Raw genomic sequence first — 20,838 nt, 5'->3', positions numbered from 1 at the left:
CTGGCGCTTGTTGGCGCGAGTCTGGGCGGGCGGCGCATTGCTGTCGGGATCACGTAGTGGGCGGATTGAATAAATATAATAATTATTGACCTGATTTTTGCGGGACCCCAGGGTCCCGCCAAATGATTCACATGTACAAGTGGCTGTGGCGATCCGGAACAGGGGGCAAAAGGATCCCATTTGGACACCTGGATCTCTGGATCTCATTATTCATGACTTCCTGCCAGACACTTTGTCACTACACGTTGTATGAAAGTACACAGCTAGCTCTGCACAAGCAGATTGCTGATTTCGCCATCTAAGTAGGGAACAGTGGCTGTTGTTGTCATTGTAGGTCTGTTTATAAACAGTAAATACTGGCTGAAAACGGCACGGGGGTCATCCATCCAAGTACTATCCAGGATCAAGTTTGCTTAGATTCTGCACATATGACAAGATTGCGTATGTTCAGGGTGATTTGGTGATAGGCGGTTGCATGTTTAGTTCTTTCCACATTAACGTTATTACCGTAGTTGTAGCTATACTTAAGTATGTATGTATGTTCAACTTATTTCGCATTGTACGTAGCCAACCATGCTAATTGGAGGTGCAGGGGAAGGATAACAAACGAAACTCAAAAAGCAGTTCTAAAGAAATCAGTTTTCAATCTATTTAAAAGTGCATAGTTCCAGTGGCTTCCTAATATCGAAAGAAAGAGCGTTCCAGACGGCCACAGAAGCGCACCTGAAAGCACAGCGCGATGCGATGACCGCCTTGTATGTGTACGTTATGAGTGTGGGGACAGGAGGAGTCCTTTAAGCTCGCGATTTAATTCTTGTCACCTTTGCCTTTGATGCGCACAGGAAAATCTTCCCACGCGACGGCACCCTGAGCCGTGGCATCGACGGCGCTCACGAGAACCCGACGCCTCCTCAGCATGAGCCGGCAGTGCACGCCACGGCGTGGCACAGCGACCCCAAAACAGCAGGGCCGGCCACGGCACGGCACAGCGACCTCGAACCAGCAGGGCACGCCACGGCACGGCACGGCAACCCCAAGCGACTGGCACCGGCAGGTCCAGATATGGCGTGGTACAGCGACCCCGAGACGGCAGGGCCGGCGACGGCACGGCACAGCAACCCCGAGCCGGCAGGTTCGACCACAGTGTGGCACAGCATCCCTGAGCCGACACGGTACGCCACGGCGTGGCACAGCGATACTGAGGCAGCAGGGCATGCCAGGGCGCGGCACAATGACTCCAAGCGACCGGTGTCAGCAGCAGGGCTCGCCACAATGTGGCACGGCGACCTCGGGCGGAAAGGGCCCGCCACGGCACGTCACGGCGACCCGGAGCCGGCAGGAAACACCGGGGCGCGGCACGGTGACCCCAAGCGACCGGTGTCAATAGCAGGGCTCGCCACAATGTGGCACGGCGACCTCGAGCGGAGAGGGCACGCCACGGCACGGCACGGTGACACCGAGCGACCGGCGTCAGCAGCGGTGGACTCCACGGCCAGGCACGGCGACCCCGAACCACTGGCACAGGCGGCCGTCCCGCCCCCCGTGACCCGCGTGTACGTGTCGCCCTGCAACGAGGTGACGGACCTGGGCCGCGTACGTGAGCGCAAAGCTCGCGCCATCACCGATTCCGACCCTGCGCGCGTCGCACGTTGCAATGCCAGCTATGTACAGAAGGGCATCGTGTGCAGCCTAGGACCGCCGGAGGGGATCGTGGGAGCGTGCGCCCTGGCGAGCGCTTTGCCTGTCCCGCCAGCGCCGGCGGAGGGGAGCGGCGAACCGGGCGAGACGGTGCGCGCCTCCGCCAGCGCCGCTGCCAGCACCATCGCGGCAGCGCCCCCGCTCTCCATATCGCTGCCTCCGACGGAGGTCCGCAGGGAAAGGACCGTCCGTAAAGCGACGCAGAGCAGCCGCCTGTACTCTGCTCACGCCGGCGAGTGGCCAGATGGAGCGTTTGTGAAGGATGCCTCCACAGACCAATGGGCTGGAGGAGATGGAAATGGAGAGACCGTAGGAGGTTACAGCGGCGGTGGTGGTACCGGCGGTGGTGGTAATGGTGGTGGCACTGGCAGTGGTGGTAATGGTGGCGGTGTCGGCAGCAATGGAGTTGGAGGTGGCGACGTCCCCGTGGTGTTGACCTCGGCCGCCGACATCAACCTGATCGCGATGTCGCTCACTTGCGAAGAGCAGTGCGAGGAAGAGGTGGGGCCGGCGGAATCGGCGGCGATAACGACAACGGCGGTGGTGTCGGCGGCGGTGGCAGCGGCGGCCTCACAGCTGGATCAGCCGGGGGAGGTTAACGAGGAGGACTCACGTGACGCACGGTGTTGGGACAACGCGCCCGCATGGGTTGCATCGAATGACGTGGTCGCTGAGCGAAAGGAGGAGGAGCAGGTGGAGGTGGCGGTGCCGGTGGCAGTGCAAGTGGAGGAGGAGAAAGGGGGTGCGACCGACAGGATGCAGGGTCTCTCCCTATATTGTGGTGCCGTGCCTATGTTGGGGCCTGTGGAGGACTGTGCATCGGAAGGACTCGCCACGACGTACAGAGAGCGGGCAAAGCAAGCGAGTAAGTGCTCTCTTTCTCTCCTTGGCTTTCCTCGTAGTGTTTAAGGTGGGAGTAGAGTGTGTGTGATGTGGGGAGCGGTGGCCTAGCAGTTAGCGTGCTACGCTATAAACCCGGTGACCCAGGTGTGATTCTCGCTCACGGCCAACACCAGTGACGGTTCTGGGCCTGCCAAAAATAGACATAAATTAGTACCTGGTGCGGTGTGTAAACATCAGCACTTGGGAGACAAGAGCAACCGGGCGAGGTTATAGCTACACCACCCCACATGGTCCATCCCGGACTTCATTGGTGCTCGCTAGCAGCACTTGCTCCAAAAGCATGTTAAGACTATACAGGGGATCTTTGTCTTGTTACACCATGACTCAGAGAGCTGAACTATTACAAAGCAACTGAAAAATAAACATGGCTTTTGAATGTAGGTGCATGCAAATGCAAGGAGAGGGTAAGCAATTTGGAAGTTTGGAATAGACCTTGCCAGAAAGTGTTGCAAGTGTAACTGGTGGGACATGTGTGCAGGATGGGGGATAGGTGACCGAAACAGTGGCACTTGCATGTCAGCGACCAATCGTTATGAGACTGTAACAGCAGATCTGGGGAGATCAGATGTTAACTGTGTAACTACTGCGGAGTCTTGTAGAAGAAAGGAAGTGATGGCAGGATGTGACGGCATCTCAGAGCATTGGCCGTAATGACCTCTTGACCGCTTGACCTTGTTGGTTTTACACCACGTATTGAAGAGTTGGTGCGTCTGCATTGTGTTGTGTAGGATGATGCGCGTGCTGCGTGTGGTTCTCAGATGCGGTGCCTGAAGTAAAATCGACAATATTGACTATGCAGCCCATTTGTCATTGCGTTTTGTTAGATGGTGTGAGTGGTTAGCGCATTGATACATCCTCTATGTTTTACCGTAACCAGGGATTAATATCCCACCGTATATTTTTGGGGTTGCTTGGAGACTGAGTACACGCGTGACGAGTTGCCATTGTCCACAGTGAGTGATACACTGGATGCGATGTGCCGGGTGGGTAACATATTTTCCAGGTGGCCAATCCGGACAGACCTGGTTGAAATGAGATCCTGATTATAACAATGCAATGTGCTGAGATCTATGGAATCGTGTGGGTGTCAGGTGCAGCGTGCTGCCAGATGACCCATGATGTCCTTCCTCTGTAATTTGTACAGAAAAACGGTTTAAATTATAATGTTCAGCTGTAGCAAGACAACAGCAGTCGAACTGTGGCAAGGCTGGCCCTGCCATGCTAATGTGGAAATTCCACCACTTGTTCAGGGAGCTTTGGCCAGAGGCACGTCTAAATTTACAAGTTAAACGAATTATTTGGTGATGCTGCTGCTGCTGTTGGCAGTGGTGCACAAGCATTAATAGCACAAAAAATCAACACATTTGTCAGTAATACTGCCTTAAAAGGAAAAAAATATATATAATAGGCGACATTTCTGAAAATTCCTCTATGTACTATGAAGAAGGGCCACTGCCTGAAATGTTGGCATTTACACACACGTGTTGTTGATGGATGGGAGCACAGAAGTACAGTTCAACAATGTGTATTTCTACACTGTCCTCTGCTGCCCACCACATGTCCCCGCAGCACTACGACTTCCTGTTTGGGCATGGTGGTCACCCATTTAAGCACTATCCAGGCTTAAACCTGCTTCACTTCCTAATTCTATCAGGATCAGGAAAACTGTGGTGATTTGGTTGTAGGTATATATCCTGATTTGAAGCTTTCGTGACTGCAGGAATCCATACTCTTTGGTTCTTTCGGTAAAGTCACGTAGGTATAAAATTAAAATTTTTAAAAATCACAACGTTTCGGGCACAACACAAGCGTCCGTCATCAGGTGGGAAAGCATGGTCTGCTGCTGAGGCAGATAGTCTGTCTCCTGATGATAAAGTCCACACCCTATTGTGACATCCAGCTGAGTGGTGCTCGGCTCAAGAGTGATTGACTCGAAAAGCAGAAGATTGCAAGTTCAATCCCCAGTTAGGGTTAATTATTTCCAGAGTCGATGAGATGAGTGCCACTTTGTATGAAATGTCACAGTGGTCCTCCTCTGGATAGACCAACCATGTCATTGTAATGTGAAATTTCCACCACTGGCACAGGGCCAACAGAGGAGATGAGTGCCTCATTTGAGCAGGGATAAACGTTAACATAACGAGTGTAATCATAGTGATTTACACCCTTTGGTCTATCTACTGCTGGATGAAGGCCTCTTTGTGCCATGTCACTTGCGGAGGTGTTGTATCTATGGGACCTTTTTGCCTGTATTTTTATTATTTTTTTCATCATTGTGGTTGTAGATTGATCATACTTCAGCACACTGATCAGTGTGGGTTGGTGAAGAGGGGGGGAGTCAAGACCGGTTCGATTCCGGGCCATGTTAGCCATGGCCCGGAATCGAAATTCGGTGGTCAGGTTCATGGTGCAATGCGCGAACCACTTCCACCATTGCTCCACCACGAATATTGTAATACAAGCACATTCTATCTCAATTTTAAAAACATATAAAAGCTCTTGAATTTCCCATGAATATACTGCAAGTGAATACAGTTTAAGTTCGATATAAGCATACCTTATATAAGCAAACATTATTTGGTGATACACGTACTGCGTTGGCAGTGAATCACAAGCACAAATAACAACAAATTCAACACACTCGTCACTTTGCCTGTCTGTGCTGTGAAGAAGGGCCATTTGCTCGAAACGTGACCGATTATATTATATTTCTTTTTAAGGTCACAGTGTTATTGACGAATGTGTTGATTTTTTTTTATATGAGCACAACTTTTATTTTGCTCATTGGGGGAAGGGGGGGGATGGAACGGGAAACTTCTGATATATCCAGCTTCTGCTGTAGCCATTCGTTTTATAATAATATAATAAATAGCGTTTTCATTTATACTGCACCCATAGCATAACGAAACATCTCAAATTGCAGTTTTTTCGCCGAGGGGACCCCTTGACATCCTTTGACGTCGTTGGAAATCGAGTAGGCCACGCTTGCCGTTATCAAGGTCCGAATTCGCAAAATTTGCCAAAATAACGACTCAAAATGACTTCATTCGAATAAGCAAGAGCGTCATCGCCAAGTCCCCAAAGAGAGCCCTCCCAATCTCAGCGGGCCCTCACCTTGGTTACGTAAAGGACGCCGAATTGATTGTGCTGTACCATAGCTACGCGCGATCGTATATACAGACACCGCGCGGACGTGATTTTGTTACGCGCGATACGGCAGTACAAGACCATAGCCATGGAGTCAAAATTGGGGGGGACCAAATCTTCCAGGGGGTCTGGAGGTCCCCCCCCAGAAGTAAAAAAATCAAAATTTGAAGATTAATTTCCTGCCTAAAATATAAAAAACATTCACTAACACATGGGATGGACTTTTTATGTATTTTTTACAACAATGTCTAATTGTGTATTGTATTACATTGCTCTGTTTTGACTTTTTTTACCATTTCTTGTTTCATTGTATGTAATGGCAGAGATTAGGGATTAATAAAGTAAAACCATAACCACAATCATATAAACAGAAATCTATGCATTGATTTATACTGGTAGGAACGAAGTTGTAAACTGAGTGTACCAGCCTGCAATAGATTAATGTGTCCGTCCGTCCGTCCCCTTTCAATACTTTAACGAAGTGAAATCTCGTGCTGTTGGGTGTAAAAAAATTCCAATGTTTCTACCAGCCCACCCTGCAGGGACCTGTTATGAAGACAAGTCCAGATATGTGGCCAAGGTTTAGTAAATTGTTGTTTTTGTTTACATAGCATAGCAATTATTTTTTATGGCAATATATTGGGGGGGGGGGACATTTTAAGCATATTGTGTCCCCCCTAATATATTATAATTACGGCCTTGCGGCAGTTCGCTGTGATATGCGGCGCGGCTATCGGCCTTGCGGCGCCCCAGAGTTCCAGCCGTCTTGGGTTTCGCATTCCAGCGCCGTGGCTTTTCTCGTCTCCCAACGGAAGAGCGCAGCTGCATATTGCATTTTGGTGATGGTTGAGCATGCGGGGCGTGCTGAACGTGGCGATCCACAGCACGCCGGGAGCATGCGTTGTGTGAAACCAGGACAGCGGCGACAGTACCCAGCGGACGATGATAGCCTGAGCTCATTGTGTGTTTTTTTATTATTATTACACGCTTTTATTTAACGCACTCTGTCTGTTGTATCGTCAAATCTGGTAACTCAATTTTAACCCACTTCCCAATGTCGTATCGACTGCTAACTTGGTACACGTATGTCATACTGATGACAATTCCATCATTAAAAAGAAAAATATATATTTTAAAGCAGTCTTTTTTATATGTTATGTTTCGGCTTTGGTTTAATTGTCCACGCTCAACTCACGTTGGCTGTAATTGTCCACGGCCCCTTACGTTGTGGCAAGCTTCGGGGCCATCCTGGAGTCGTGGAGTTCTGCCATTGCCGTACTCATTAAAGCGTGTTAACATTTTTTTTAAAAAAATATTACTTATTTTGTATTGTTTCTTTGTATTTTTGTTGTTGTTGACAAGAGTCCAGTAAAAGGCACTAACCCTAACAAGGGTCGCAAGAGCAATTTATGCGAATGCTGTCACAAGAGGTTACACGTTTTCACTGACTATGGGTGATGAATGGAATGGAACAACGGCATACTTCTCTCTCTCACCTGAAAACGATTGCTTGTTGTTGCGATCGAAACGTCGTGATCCATTATTTCTTTTCCTACCTACGTGACTTTACCGAAAGAACCAAAGAGTATGAATCCCTGCAGTCACGAAAGCTTCAAATCAAGAAGGGAGGGGGTTACAGAATTTCTGCGAACTTAAGTCCGAACTCATTGCTCCTGGGTTCTGGGATGGGGAGAAGTTTGGGTCTCCGGGCGCCTGAGCTCATTGATGCAGCAAATTCGGCAAATCCTCTCCCCACGAGTGTCTCCTTCTTACAAGTGCAGAAGCCCCGCTGATAATAATCATCAGCACAAAGTTATAGGCCCATAGACTTATAGACCAAAACATGATTTGTTTTAATTAGGGAAACAGACCTAAGTCTATTCATTTTTATACTACCTGTATTGTTCCACTTCAGCACATGTGTGTATTGAATAGTACTTTATACTGTTACCAAATACCTTAAATAGGTATTCTGCAAATCTGTTGATGGCAAATTATATTTGTTTCCGTTTATTTTTTCAAGAATCTATAAATTCTCTGGCTCCCTGCCTTTGTCCCCCTCTGTCTCCTTGTCTATCTCACTGTCTCCCTTTGACTCCCCCCTCCCTCTCTCTCTGTCTCTACCTCCATGTTCTCTTCTGTTTCTCAATGAAATTGTACGTGTGTCTGTCTCTCTGTCTCCCTATGTCTGTCTCTCTCTCTGTGTCTCTCTGGTGGGGAGCGGTAGTGTAGCGACTAACGCGCTGCGCTTCGAAAATGGCCACATGAGTTTGATCCCTGCTCATGGCCACTACCAGTGACGATTATCTGAACCAGTTCTGGGCCTCCCCTAGGTCGACTCAGCCTCAAATTAGTACCCGGTGCGGTGTGTAAATATCGCCACTCGAAAGACAAAGACGGCCGGGCCGTGGTGCTGGCCACCCCCCCCATCTAGTGCCGTACCAGCCTTCATAGGTGCTCGCTAACAGCACTAGCTCCTACAGTTTGTTAAGGCTATACGGGGAATCTTTGTCTTTGTGTCTCACTGTCTCTTTCTCTGTCTGTATTCTTTTTGTCTTAAACTTTCTGTCTCTGTCTCCCTGTCTATTTTTGTCAGTCTGTGACTCTGTCTCCCTCCGTCTGCGCCTGGCTTTATCCCGGGCCACGAATGGGTATGACTGTCGCCCGCATTGAGTATGGACACACTGGTTGACGTTTGTCATTCTCATTTGTAATTTGAATACACAACTTATGAAGGTTGATTTGTAGATTAAATACAATAAATACAATTTTCATCGCTGTGTTTGAGAATGGTCCGTTCCAACAAAATCCCGTGATTGATATGATTTTTAGGAGTCTGTGAAAGCACCCAGACTCATAGAGCCACCCTAAGCTAAAGCGAACATTCTATAAACATCCGTGCAGCTTGAGTGCCCTCTAGTGGCACTAGCCTCTTTGGTAATAGCAGTTGAAACCAAGTCCACAGTAGTCAGATGCAGTAGTTTACAATATTGGGCTAAATTCTCATCTTGATGAATGTTCACTTTCGGCAGAAACTTGGGTTAAAACCTGAGGAAGGCTGCATCACCAACAATGGGGCAAATTGCCAAGGAGGTGTTCCCGCTGTGTTGTCAAAACGTGAACCTCCCTGCCCTCCTGTCCACTGATTGTGAATTCACAAATGCTGCTGGTGTATCCTATGGCCTTTATTGAGTCTAACCTTACAAACTTATTTTTAGTTTTTAGTTTGTTGTCCTTCCTCGTACCTCCGATTAGCACGGTTGGCTATGTACGGTGCGAAAGAAGTTCAACATACATACATAAAAACAACTTAGGAATTCCAGTTTGTGTTTGCATTTTACTGCCTGGCAACGTCCTGGCATACAAGCGGTTTGTGAAACAATTAAAATCCACTCACACAATTTTTAAAGTGCAGCGGTTTTATATTCACATAAAACTTGCGGGCAGTAACGTAGCTATCGAGTGTGCAGGTGATACAACTGCACCAGGGCTGATGGGCCAGAGGGGTCCAGGTGTCGGACTATGGAGAGGGAGGGGAATTGGGCCAGAGGGGGCCCATTTCATGCCATTCTCCAGGGCCCGTGCCAACCACGCTACTGCATTGCTCAAGGGGCTTACTTGGCGGTCGTGTACGAGTACAAGCTGAAAAAAGTACCGTTGCGACTCGTCGGTTGGGGAGCCCTAAAGGCCAAAACTGTATAAGCAGACTTTAAGAGGTCAACGCCCGTGAGATCTCGCAGAAAGAAGGAAGCAATGACAAGGTGTGTTTCCATCAGTGGCATTGGCCATGATAACCTCTGAGCCTTGCATAGAGTAGCATTTTTGGCAGAACCGGGACCTGAAACAGCCTGGTCGATAAGGCTTTGACCACACCAGTGGGGTGTATGGTATAGGTAAAGTAACCCCCGTGACCTGGATGGCGGGGGTCAAGGACGCACCCAGCAGTGGACTGACAAAAGTTCTACGCTCGGATTCATGTACCCCTGTGCACAATGCAGTATCGATGCTGATCGGTCCCTGGCTTTGTGTTAGTCGGTCAGTTAGTTTCACCACCATCGCTGCGTCCCCACAACTCCTTGCTTCCGTCGCATCCTCCGCAGGTTAACAGGAGCGCCGTGAACCCTGTGTCGGGGAGGGTGAAGCCGTGATGCGGAGCCGTCAATGCACATTCCGCGAGCCCCGCCGCGCCAGATTTACTTGCTGGGTGAGAGGCGGCTATCTGGGAGGTTATGCGAGGCCTTTTGAAGTGCGCGCACCGACGGCGCTGCCAGCCAACGCCGCCGGCACCGCGCCCCTTGTCCAGTGCCCTCGTTGTTTTGCCCTGGTAACGCAAGACATGAGCAATAGGGATCAACCCTTTCTGGCAATCGGTGACCTCCAACCATCACCACCTGTAAAACCACACACACCACCCGTCTCATTCCCAAGCTACCTCCACTGCCATCGTAAAACCAACACGGGGAATGGAAACAACGTGAGCCCGTGTCCGTGTGAACGTTCAGCCCAACATCGGGACAAGATAATTAAGTATTACTTTGAGAGGCAGACAGAGGAACAGATGGGTGAGAGAACATATCAGAATCATATGTTCTCATGAAAGTTCGCACAGACAAGGAATTTACTTTGGCAGGAAGGTGCATACCTTCAACATATAGGAATCTTAAATCTTAATATAAAGTAGTTATATGCAGGTTAATGACGTAGTTCAGGAGATTGAACGAGCTCTCATCGTTCTTATCTTCTGTTCAGAATGATGATTATGATGAATGTGAGCAGTTGTGAACGTGTACGCTCATTCGTCTTGTAATGATTCAATCCCGCCCAGTGATTAGATGTGTAACGATGCGTCGAGTCGTATCGATTTAGGTAAATGAAACACGCGTGAAATCATATGTTGTATGTGCCTATAAATACATCATCCAGAATGCGCCCTTTCTCAACAAATCGTGGAAGCTAAGCATGTTTCAGTTTGGATAATGCGTATGTGGGTACTCACCGCACTCACAAACAGGTTGTTATAGGCTGTGGAGCTACGTGCTGTGCAGCATAGGAGCGCAGCGATATCCATTGTTGTACTGCACTATGTTTCCACGTCCACGCTCCCCGCCTTTTTAACCCACGCTGAATAGCGCGGTGAATTGTAACTCACATGGCCCGTGTGGTGTTGTGTGATACAGTCATCCAGCAGTTGAATGACAAGAGAACTGTATACATATCCATATACACAGAGCGAACGCATAGATACATCCTTGACGTAAACCAGTGGTTCTCAACCAGGGGTTTGAGGGTCCCTTGGGGTATGTGGCAATGAGGTGATTTATAAATGTGCCTTAGACTTTCACATTAATTGTGCTTAAATTGCTTACATTATTGATGTTGATTATTCATACATTTATTTCTCAGAACTATGTTGGATCAGGCAAGGGGGTACTCGGTTGAAACTAAATTCAACAGTAGCCATAAATGATTGAGAACCACTGATTTAAACGTAGAAAAGTGGCATCGCAGTGATGTCACTTGAATGTTACAATCATTGCACGCTTGTCTGTCATTTTAAAGTTTATCGGTTTCATGATCCCAGCATTTCTTGACCCACAGATCACTGCCAACTTTTCATCATTATTTTGTAGATTACAGTTCACCAATAACATGGTTTTTTTAAATAATTAAAACGATTCTGACCATTGCTGCCGGTCACCTAATGAGTCATGAGTGGAATATAAATAGCCGTGCAATGTGCAGTAGCAATGAATGAGAAGTTCCACGCACCGCTTCCAACGGATTTTCGACCTACGAATGGTCCAAAGACCACATGTTTGGAACCACTGAATTCAATCATGAAAATAAATAAACTGACTTTGTAATTACTGGCGAAATGTCGTACTCAGATCGTAAATGTTGTGGCTTGGCTCTCCAACACACCGGTGTGCTGTACTAGTGACGAATTGGCATGTTCTTTTACGTGACAACCCTTACTAGTTGGCTGTGTCGGGTGGTGGCGGGTTTAACGACACATTTATACATTTACGCGATCTAACCCAAAAAACCTCTTATGGATGATATTGGTTTGCGAAAGCTTACGGGTTAAGCTGACTTTGTCTCCTCATATCCATCTTTGTTCATACAAATAAAGGTATTTCTTACACAACCCATCAGCCTCATATCGCCACAGCCTTCTGGGAGGGCACATTTCTCAAGCATCATTGCTTCAAGACAAGCAAACTCTGGACCAGTTTCAACACACAGTGTCCCATTAGCAGAGCCGGGCTTGCTTGAATGAATGCTTGTGCCCACCTGACAGGCGAGCACCCTCTCTTTAATAATGGGGTCCTCGTTCCAAGCAACGTTATATCGTGATACATAACGCAACAATCATCATTTGCGTTGTTGTGAAGGACACAACAAAATGAGTAAGCAGACAATGCCCCCTTCACATATCCATTTCTCGACATTAAAACATAACTCATGAACATTCAAACTCGTGTCGGACACATGCCAAGTCACACAGCATAGGCGTGCATCTGTATAGATAAGAGCTGTTTGTCGTATTGCTGGCATTCTCCCTTTAAGTGAATTCAATTACGGAGACCATTGCTGTAGCCTGCCTCTCACCCTACTCGAATGCCAAACATCAATCACACAATTAAGCACTCTGGACGGGTTGTGCTGCACTCACGGACGTCCCTGTCTATCTGACACCCTCATCCCAGCCTCCCCCCCCCCCCACACCAGAACACTTGACTCGCTGGAATTAAAACAATGGTGAAAGATAATACACACCAGCGTGCAGTCGCATATGCTTGCACCAAACATACCTATGGACTCATTTACATATGCACACATAGATTTGTACACTCCATAAAAAACACATACACGTGCAGTCGCACACACATGTTGTCACACAAAGATCCCCCCGTGTAGCCTGTAACAGACTGTTGGGGCAAGTGTTGTTAGCGAGCACCTATGAAGGCCGGCACGGCACACGAAGGGGTGGGTGGCCAACACCACGGCCGTCCGCCTTTGTCTTCCCAGTGGCGATGTTTACACATCGCACCAGCTACTCACTTGAGGCTGAGTCGACCTAGCGGAGGCCCAGAACCTATTTAGATAACTCTCAGTGGTGTTATCCATGGTCGAGAATCGAACCTAGGCTGTCGAGTTCATTGCGCCGTTAACCAACTCCTGTGACCACCACTCCCAACACACACGTGTTCAGCTGACACTTAAACATACGGACATGGGCAGATGCACAGACGCTGCCCCACTATGGTAATGTGGAATTTACCCACCACTGGCTTGGTATTTCCGAGGGAATTGAGCGGCATTGCATATTTTGACCAGAGAGAGAAGACGCTTTAAATTTTGATTTAAAGCTTTCGTGACTGCAGGGATTCATATTATTGGTTCTTTCGGTAAAGTCACCACATAGAAGGGAAACAATACAAGAAAAAAATATATAAAACAACATTATTTTATTGTTTCCCTTCTACGTGACTTTACCGAAAGAACCACGAATAAGACGCTTTAACTTTAGGTTTTTATTAATTTGGCGGTCACTGATATCGACACGAACGCTCGCGCGCGATTGGCTGCATCTTATCTGAGCGCATGGTATTTTTTTACACCGGCCGCCCCCTCTCCTCTCTCTACCACGGTTACTGAGGTCGCCAAATGCTCTCCACATCAGCCCCCCCTCTCCTCTCCTCTCACTCCCGTCCCCATCACTACGCCGCTAAGTTTAGCGTTTACATCGCTCCGTGTGTGCGGGCATACGGGCGATTATATTTTGGGTGGCCGTGATGGAAGTGTATCTGGCCGCCCCAAAAGAGTCCGTGACTTAACACGTCCTTGTGTTTGCCACCTCTTCGAGCCACCTGTTTCCCTCCAAATATAGGCACACTCTTTCCATCCTCAACCCCCCCCCCACCCCGAGCTATTTGCATGCCCCATGCCCGCGATGAGTGCTTGTCGATTAGATTTCCTCGGCAGGTTCCGACCTCTCTTGCCCGTGACTTTGTGCGCTGGCTTCTTGTGCGTGTTGCGTTGCGCGTGTTTTGCGCAAGTGAAAATGAACGCTTAAAGTCAAAGTGTCTCGCTGCTCAAGTTCCGGTAAAAAAAAGGTGTAATAATAGGTTAAGTAATCAAAGAAAATCATCAGTATGCATGTTGAACTTCTTTCACACCATGCATAGCCAACAGTGCTAATCGGAGTAGCCTAAGCACATTGTTATTCTGTCAACTCGCTCCGTTTTTTTATAACGTCCACTATCAGCGGACAGTTCCGATGGTGGATCTGCTCCCCCCAACTCGTGCACAGAACTCCCCATCTCCAATCTCACCTCACATTGACGCTGGCCACACGATTTGTTTGAAAGGATATTTCTGTGTTTGTTTGCGTCTTCCTCCAGCTGTGCCCTTGGAGTTGTGATTTTGTGAAGAAAAAAGTTTAATACAGTAGTGGCCGTCGAAAGTGTTTACCCTGAAGAGGCAGTGGTGGAAATACCACGTTCCCATGGTAAGGGCCGGTCCATCTGTAGGATCACTACTGCTGACTTCACAATCACTGTTCGTACGTGATTGATTTAGCAGTTCTTGTTTGATGCTCATTTACACGAAAGCTTCTGTGCATTTCATGTTTGACGTTTGCATTTTTACAAGCTTGTAATGTGACCCTGCTTGTAAACCCTAAAGTGTTTACGCACGTGTGCGTGTGTATGTAGTATTTATGTGATGTTTTAGTAATGGATGCGTGCGTCACTGTTTTGTCAGTGGCTGATAACATCTCTATGTAAAGGTACGTGCAAGAAAACTACGCTATATTGGAATTAGCACAATAAACGCTGTGACATAACCTCTGCTTAGCAGTGCACGGCGACTGTTGGCACCCGTTCCTGCAAATCCCTCATTCCCATGATGAGGGCCAGGATGACCGTTGAAAAGTAAAAATACATCCCAATTTAATTATATTTGTTATAATTGCAGAGTTTGTGTGCAAGTACTGGGCGGATTATTACATCGCAGGTTCTTGAGAGGTGGCATCAGTTTCGGGAGGCCTTCATTCAGCAGTGGATCGACCATGGCTGATGATGATAATGATGATAATAATTAAAATTGTGTGATTGGCATCATGTCTTTTGGATGAAGTAAACATTCGGAACTCTCCGAGGAGAGTAGTGTGTCACCATGTCAGAGAACGGTATGTGGAAGGAGATATCAGGGAACTATTTCTGAGGTCACTTTAAGTGAGTGCCTTTGTCCACACGAAGGAGCGATGCACTTTACCGCAAACAGAGTAGATTTTGACGCGTGGCAGTCATGCTGATAGTTTTAATGGTCAGAATTGGAATTTAGCCAAACGAAGTGGAAAACCCAAATAAAATTTGATGGGTTTTTGTGCAGTTTTTGGTGACCGGCCTGGGACTGTCAACAAGAATTTCTTAAAATGTTCTTGCAAATACCCTCAAATCTCATCTAAAAATTTAAATGTATTAAATTGTATTAGTGTAATGCATAGCTTTTTCATTATCTTAAAAAAACATGTTTAAACTTAGAAGCCTTAACTTTTAATTGAAAAAAAACCTGTCCAGCAGTGCTATGCAACCTGATTTTTTTAAATATAAAAATTGGTTGTCAAGTTTATAAAATTTGTATAACTGATTAAATACTTTCTCACGTCACGAGGTCATAAAGATTATCTGGACGATTGCGATAATGGCAAAAGCTCTCGAAATACAATCCCGATCCCAGCCGAGGGTTGTCTCAGTCTTTTGAGGGTCTATAAAATGAGTACCACTTTTATCATCAAGGAGCGTAAAACCATCACGCAAACTCCGGTCAACTTCGCAGCGATTTTTGGATAACCACCGAACAAAGACGGTCACTGCATCGTGCGCTTTCGGATGCTCTTCATTCCGATATTCGGAAGCCACTGAAGCTATGCACTTTTAAATATAAATTAAGAAGTAATTTCTTTAGAACTGATTTTTGTATTTAGTTTCTTGTCCTTGCCCGCACCTCCAATTAGCACAATTGGCTACATATGGTGCGTAAGACGTTCAACATACATACAGCAGATTTTGCCCACAGCAAGTGGCAATTAACATGAGGATAATAGGCCACTCTGTGCTCTCTCCGTATGCAGCCAGGTGGCGCTGTGGTTTGAACATTCCATGTACTGTTAAGACGTTTATATCGTTGTGGACATTTTACTTGGCTCATCATCCGTGCTGAGTTAGTTGAGTGAGTACCACGTTTGTGGGAAATCAGCAATGCTTGTCGTTTAACACGTAGGCTTTCGCGACCATTGACTGATTACCAATCGATTATATAATTACAATACCCCCCCCTCCGCCTCAAATCACTGCACCTGAAATGAGTAAAATGATGACGTCACCCTGCTGCTCGATTTAAGACCGAGAGCAAGTGAGGGTTTTACCATTCTGGCGAATTGCCCGATGATGCTGGATGTAATTACCAGCGAAACGGCGTATTCAAACTGTAAATGTTGTGGATTCACTCTTCAACACACCGGTGGGCTAAAGTAGTGAACTAATTGTCTTTTGTCAACGTGACACTTTTTTGCTGATTAGCCGTGTCGGGTGGTGGAGGGTTACGACACATTTATAAATAACGCGATCTAACCCAAAAACCTTTATTATGAATGCTTGTCGCGTTGAAAACACTGCTTCCTGACGAAATTGCAGCAGACATTTCCCACCTGCATCCATTAATGAGACTTCACCACTGCCATTCTTCACATCCGTACATTGCCTCCGAATCAAGTGTGAATCGACTACAAGGCCACCCTCCCTGTCTTCAAGATCCTCCATGGAGTTGTCTATGCCTGTCTCCATCTCAATCTACTGCCCTACATGCACTCCACTACCCCTCACCGCACTCTACTCCCCTCCACGTGCTCTCCTACCTCTCCCATCTAATATCACTCACTCTACTCCCGTCCACATGCTCTCCTACCTCTCCCGTCTAATCTTATGAGCTTCGCTCAGGCTCGTATTAGTATGGGAGGGGGGTGGGGGACACTTTCTGCAGGAAATATACAAATTACACTTTTCTTAGAGTTGGAGAAAGTTTTTGTTGTTTACAACTTTTCTGGTCAAAACCACGAGGCACACTGACAACATCGGCTAAAAAAAGACGGTCACAAATAGACAACACAGTAAAGTAAGGTAGTGTGTGCATGCGGCTTAAATTACAAACACCGTCCAGACCTGCACGTGATAAAATACCTTTGTCTCACGCAAGGCACAAATATAGCGCACACATTTAATGCCAAATTTCTGGGTATCGAACATGTTCTTTGAAGGTCCATCAATAAAGCCCCTCGACTGAGAGGCTTTTAAGTCTCCACTTGTGCCATTGGGCAAAAAACACAATCCTTAAGCACACTGTCCTTAAACAAACACTGCATCTGCTCTCTGTAAGCGGTGGAGTTGATTGTTGTTGGTGTAATTTCCCCGCAATTGTGTCCCGATTGTGCTGTCGGAGTCACTCGTCATGAAATAAAGTAACGCATTCAGATCTCACCCAGAGCAGTGCCACCCTTCGTGTTACAGAACAGCCCACAGAAGCGGATATCACGGAGCTGCTTATGAAATCCCCTCAGGTGGCCTCTAGGTACACACTGTCCACACTGTGGACCTGAGGTTCAGCGGTGAGATTGGCTCATGTGCAGGTGCCGGGTGGACTGGGGGATGGTGTCAATTTGGCGTAAGGCCTTCATCAGTGCATTCATTTTGGCTGATATTGATGGTGATTTCCTCGTGTCGGTTTGGCTCAATAGAGAGGTAACCTGGCTCAGCGGAAGGGACCTCAGATCACCGAGCAGACCCAAATCTGGGTTTCAACTACCCATGATGGGAATGGTAGCGCATTACGACCAAATCACTGATTTCACCCAATCTCGTCAGATATCGCAAGCGAAGCATTGTTGAGCCTGCAAGGTCTCCAGCTTAGCAAGTGATTCTTGAATCTGTATGGAGATTTGTGGCTTGTCCATGCGTATGCTTTGGTTTTCTTGAGGTTCTCTGGTTTCCTTCCATAAGCCAAACACTCGTGGTGGCATCAGCCACGCATCCCAATGCAGGACCCTCCTGAAAAAGAGTTTCAAGACTCAGTGAGGCTTTCTTTAGTAACTGAAGCTCAATATTATTGTTATTAATATTCATGCACTTCACATTCATTAATAACTACATATGATCCATAATAGAGGTTGTTGGGTTAGATAACGTAAATATAAATGTGTCGTTAAATCGGCCACCACCACGACACAGCCAATTAGTAAGGTATGCCACGTAAACTAAACATGCCTATTCGTTACTAGTACAGAACACCGGTGTGTTGGAGAGTAAGCCCACAACATTTACAATTCGAGTACGATGTTTTGCCAGTAATTACAACCAGCCTCATCAGGCGACAGCCAGAGTTGTGGAGAAATCCTCCTGTTTTGGTCTTAGAGGGATAAATGTGATATCGTCACTATCAGGTGCGAAGGCATTTTCCACAGGAGCAATTAATCCGGTACACACCTGTTGAGAGCTTCGGTAATACATCTTTAGTACCAGATATTAGTTTTTGTATTTTATGTACCGTGCCAAATTTCACTCGGATGTTTTGTTTTTCCCACATGGCTAGTTTATCAGTTACTGCCGCACTGTACGGTATTTTAATAGTTTTAATTGCTTGATCAGTTTCAACGCTTTTGCTATTTGATTTGGTTTTGGCATTCAGTGCCCTGTTCATTTGTGCATCATTGTAACTGTTCAATTGCACCCCCTGTTTAACATCATGGGACCTCCTTTGCCAGTACCAAAATATGAGAATAGGTTTTTCCCTTTTTTCTCGCAACAAAACAGCTGTGTTTGGCGTCCTCTGGTCTAACACAGTTTGAGACGAGGCTCGAAAGAAAGCTGTCTCTGGTGTGGACCAATCAGTTTCAAAGACAATGCATATATTATCAGTGTTTTTCGTTTGCATTCTGACCACAAGTATTGTGGTTAATGCAGACATGAGTCCTTGTTAAAGCTTTCAGTTTGGTGTTTTAACATCTTAAAACCTGTTTTGTTGCCAGAAAAAAGGGGAAAACCTATTCTCCTCTTTAACATGTTTAATCTCACTTCTTAGACTTTCACCATCTCACACTTTCTTAGCCCGATGTATGAGCGTCTTGATGGGAGAATGATCAAGTTTAAAGTAATACACTGTAATATACTTAATATAATAGTAGTATACTTATCAAGTAATACACTCTTTAACTGCATGCCTATACAGGTCATCATACGTTGATGGTGATTAACTGTGAGCAGACAATAAGAGGTATTGCGATTTCTTGCAACCAAAAACGGCAGGATGTACATGCATGGTGTGCTTGCATAATGTGCATGCATAATGTACGTCGATTACTCTATGAATAACCCAACCGGCAATGCATATCCATTGTAATTTATATGCAGACATTAACCCCACTGCCCCCCCTATGTACTTGATTGGCTCACAAATGACGACATCACATTTATTTTTGATTTCTCTCACCTGAAGACGACCGCTTGTGTTGCAATCGAAACGTCGTAATCTATTCTTTTTTTTATACCTACGTGACTTTACCGAAAGAACCATAGAGTATCACATTTATCCCTCTAAGACCGAAACAGGAGGATTTCTCCACAACTCTGGCTGTCGCCTGATGAGGCTGGTTGTAATTACTGGCGAAACGTCGTACTCGAATTGTAAATGTTGTGGGTTTACTCTCCAACACACCGGTGTGCGAAACTAGTAACGAATTGTCAAGTTTTGTTTACATGACAAACCTTACTAATTGGCTGTGTCGGGGTGGTGGCGGGTTTAACGACACATTTATAATTATACGATCTAACCAAAAAAAACTCTGATGGATAATGCTAGTCGCAAATGCCTACAATGTGTTAAACTACATATGAATTTGATTAATTCATTCAGCCAAGCCCAGTTCTGTGGACTATCTATTATAAATAAAGGGTGATTCAAAAGTTAATACACCGAGAGTGAGATGCACATTATTATGGACATTTACTTTAAATTAGATAAAAATTACATCTTCTACAAAGCCAAACGTCAAATTATTACATGGGGTTGGCTGCTTAGAATGTCTTTATCCCAAATTTACAGTATAATTACACGCGGCAAAGTTATTGACGTAAACTCATGCTTGTCAAATGTTAAGAAAGTTTTATTAATGGGTGAAAATTAGGTTTGAGAAGATTTCAGATTGTCTTCCTTCGTTGATTGCATGCACCGTTGTGTCAGGGCGAAAATCCTCGGGCCTTAGTTAAGCCTCTTTCTCACCAGCTTTACCTAAAATGAAAATAAATATACACATTATGAAAACTCTTAACAAAATAAGTGTCAAAAACTTTAAAGAATAAGATATATTTTATCTTTATAAACTGACTTGAGAATGTTGGATAAATTATTTGGTGATCGCCCTGCTGCTGCCTTGGCAGTGGTGCAAAAGCACAAATAATAATAAAAAACACATTCATCAATAACACTGGCTTTAAAATAAAAAATACATAACAGGTGACGTTTCGGGCAATGTCCCATCAATGCATGTGGTGGATTATTGACATATTGAGGGCCATTCATTTACAGAGCATGAAAGAGTGTCCTCTAGTGTTGGGTTAGTGAGGCATATTGAAGTGATCCAAAAATAATTCTGTGGCATCATTATTGTCCAGTGCCATTCTCTCACATGATGGGCATTTGTTCACCGCATGATACGGCTCCAACAGCGCGAATGCAGAGTGATTGATGATGAAAATGGAAACTTTTGAGGGCAAATAAAGTTAGAATATTTTCCAAATTGCTAATGCATTTGTAAAGGAACAGATCGGCATCGTGGACATTTTTTGGAAATAGTTTTCTCTCTTGTCGCGACAGTTTAAAAAAGACGGATGATGATGATGATGATGATGCAGACGTGTTAATTTTGTTGAGGTTGACTCACTCTCACTATGGAGAAGAATGAAGAGACGCAGCAATGTAGCGTTTCTACAATACACGCCTCCGTCATGTTGATGGCACGACGGCATTGTAAAC

General features: G+C 46.0%; 1 protein-coding gene across 3 annotated transcripts in view; it reads left to right on the top strand.

The window, feature by feature from the left end:
* LOC116950892 (uncharacterized) overlaps positions 1 to 20,838 on the top strand; it is a 61,410-nt gene that overhangs the window by 14,115 nt on the left and 26,457 nt on the right. For all 3 annotated transcript variants that reach the window (XM_076073345.1, XM_076073344.1, XM_032969039.2), the window contains one exon: positions 843 to 2,563. In XM_076073345.1, the coding sequence (XP_075929460.1) occupies positions 843 to 2,563 (1,721 nt within the window). The remainder of the gene's footprint in view (positions 1 to 842; positions 2,564 to 20,838) is intronic.

The sequence above is a fragment of the Petromyzon marinus genome, chromosome 41 (genome assembly GCF_048934315.1).
Source record: "Petromyzon marinus isolate PM22_M1 ecotype Great Lakes invasive population chromosome 41, UKy_Petmar_22M1.pri1.0, whole genome shotgun sequence".
Taxonomy (NCBI): domain Eukaryota; kingdom Metazoa; phylum Chordata; class Hyperoartia; order Petromyzontiformes; family Petromyzontidae; genus Petromyzon; species Petromyzon marinus.
The sequence above is the reverse complement of the archived record's forward strand: the minus strand, read 5'-3'. Positions and strand labels throughout refer to the sequence as shown.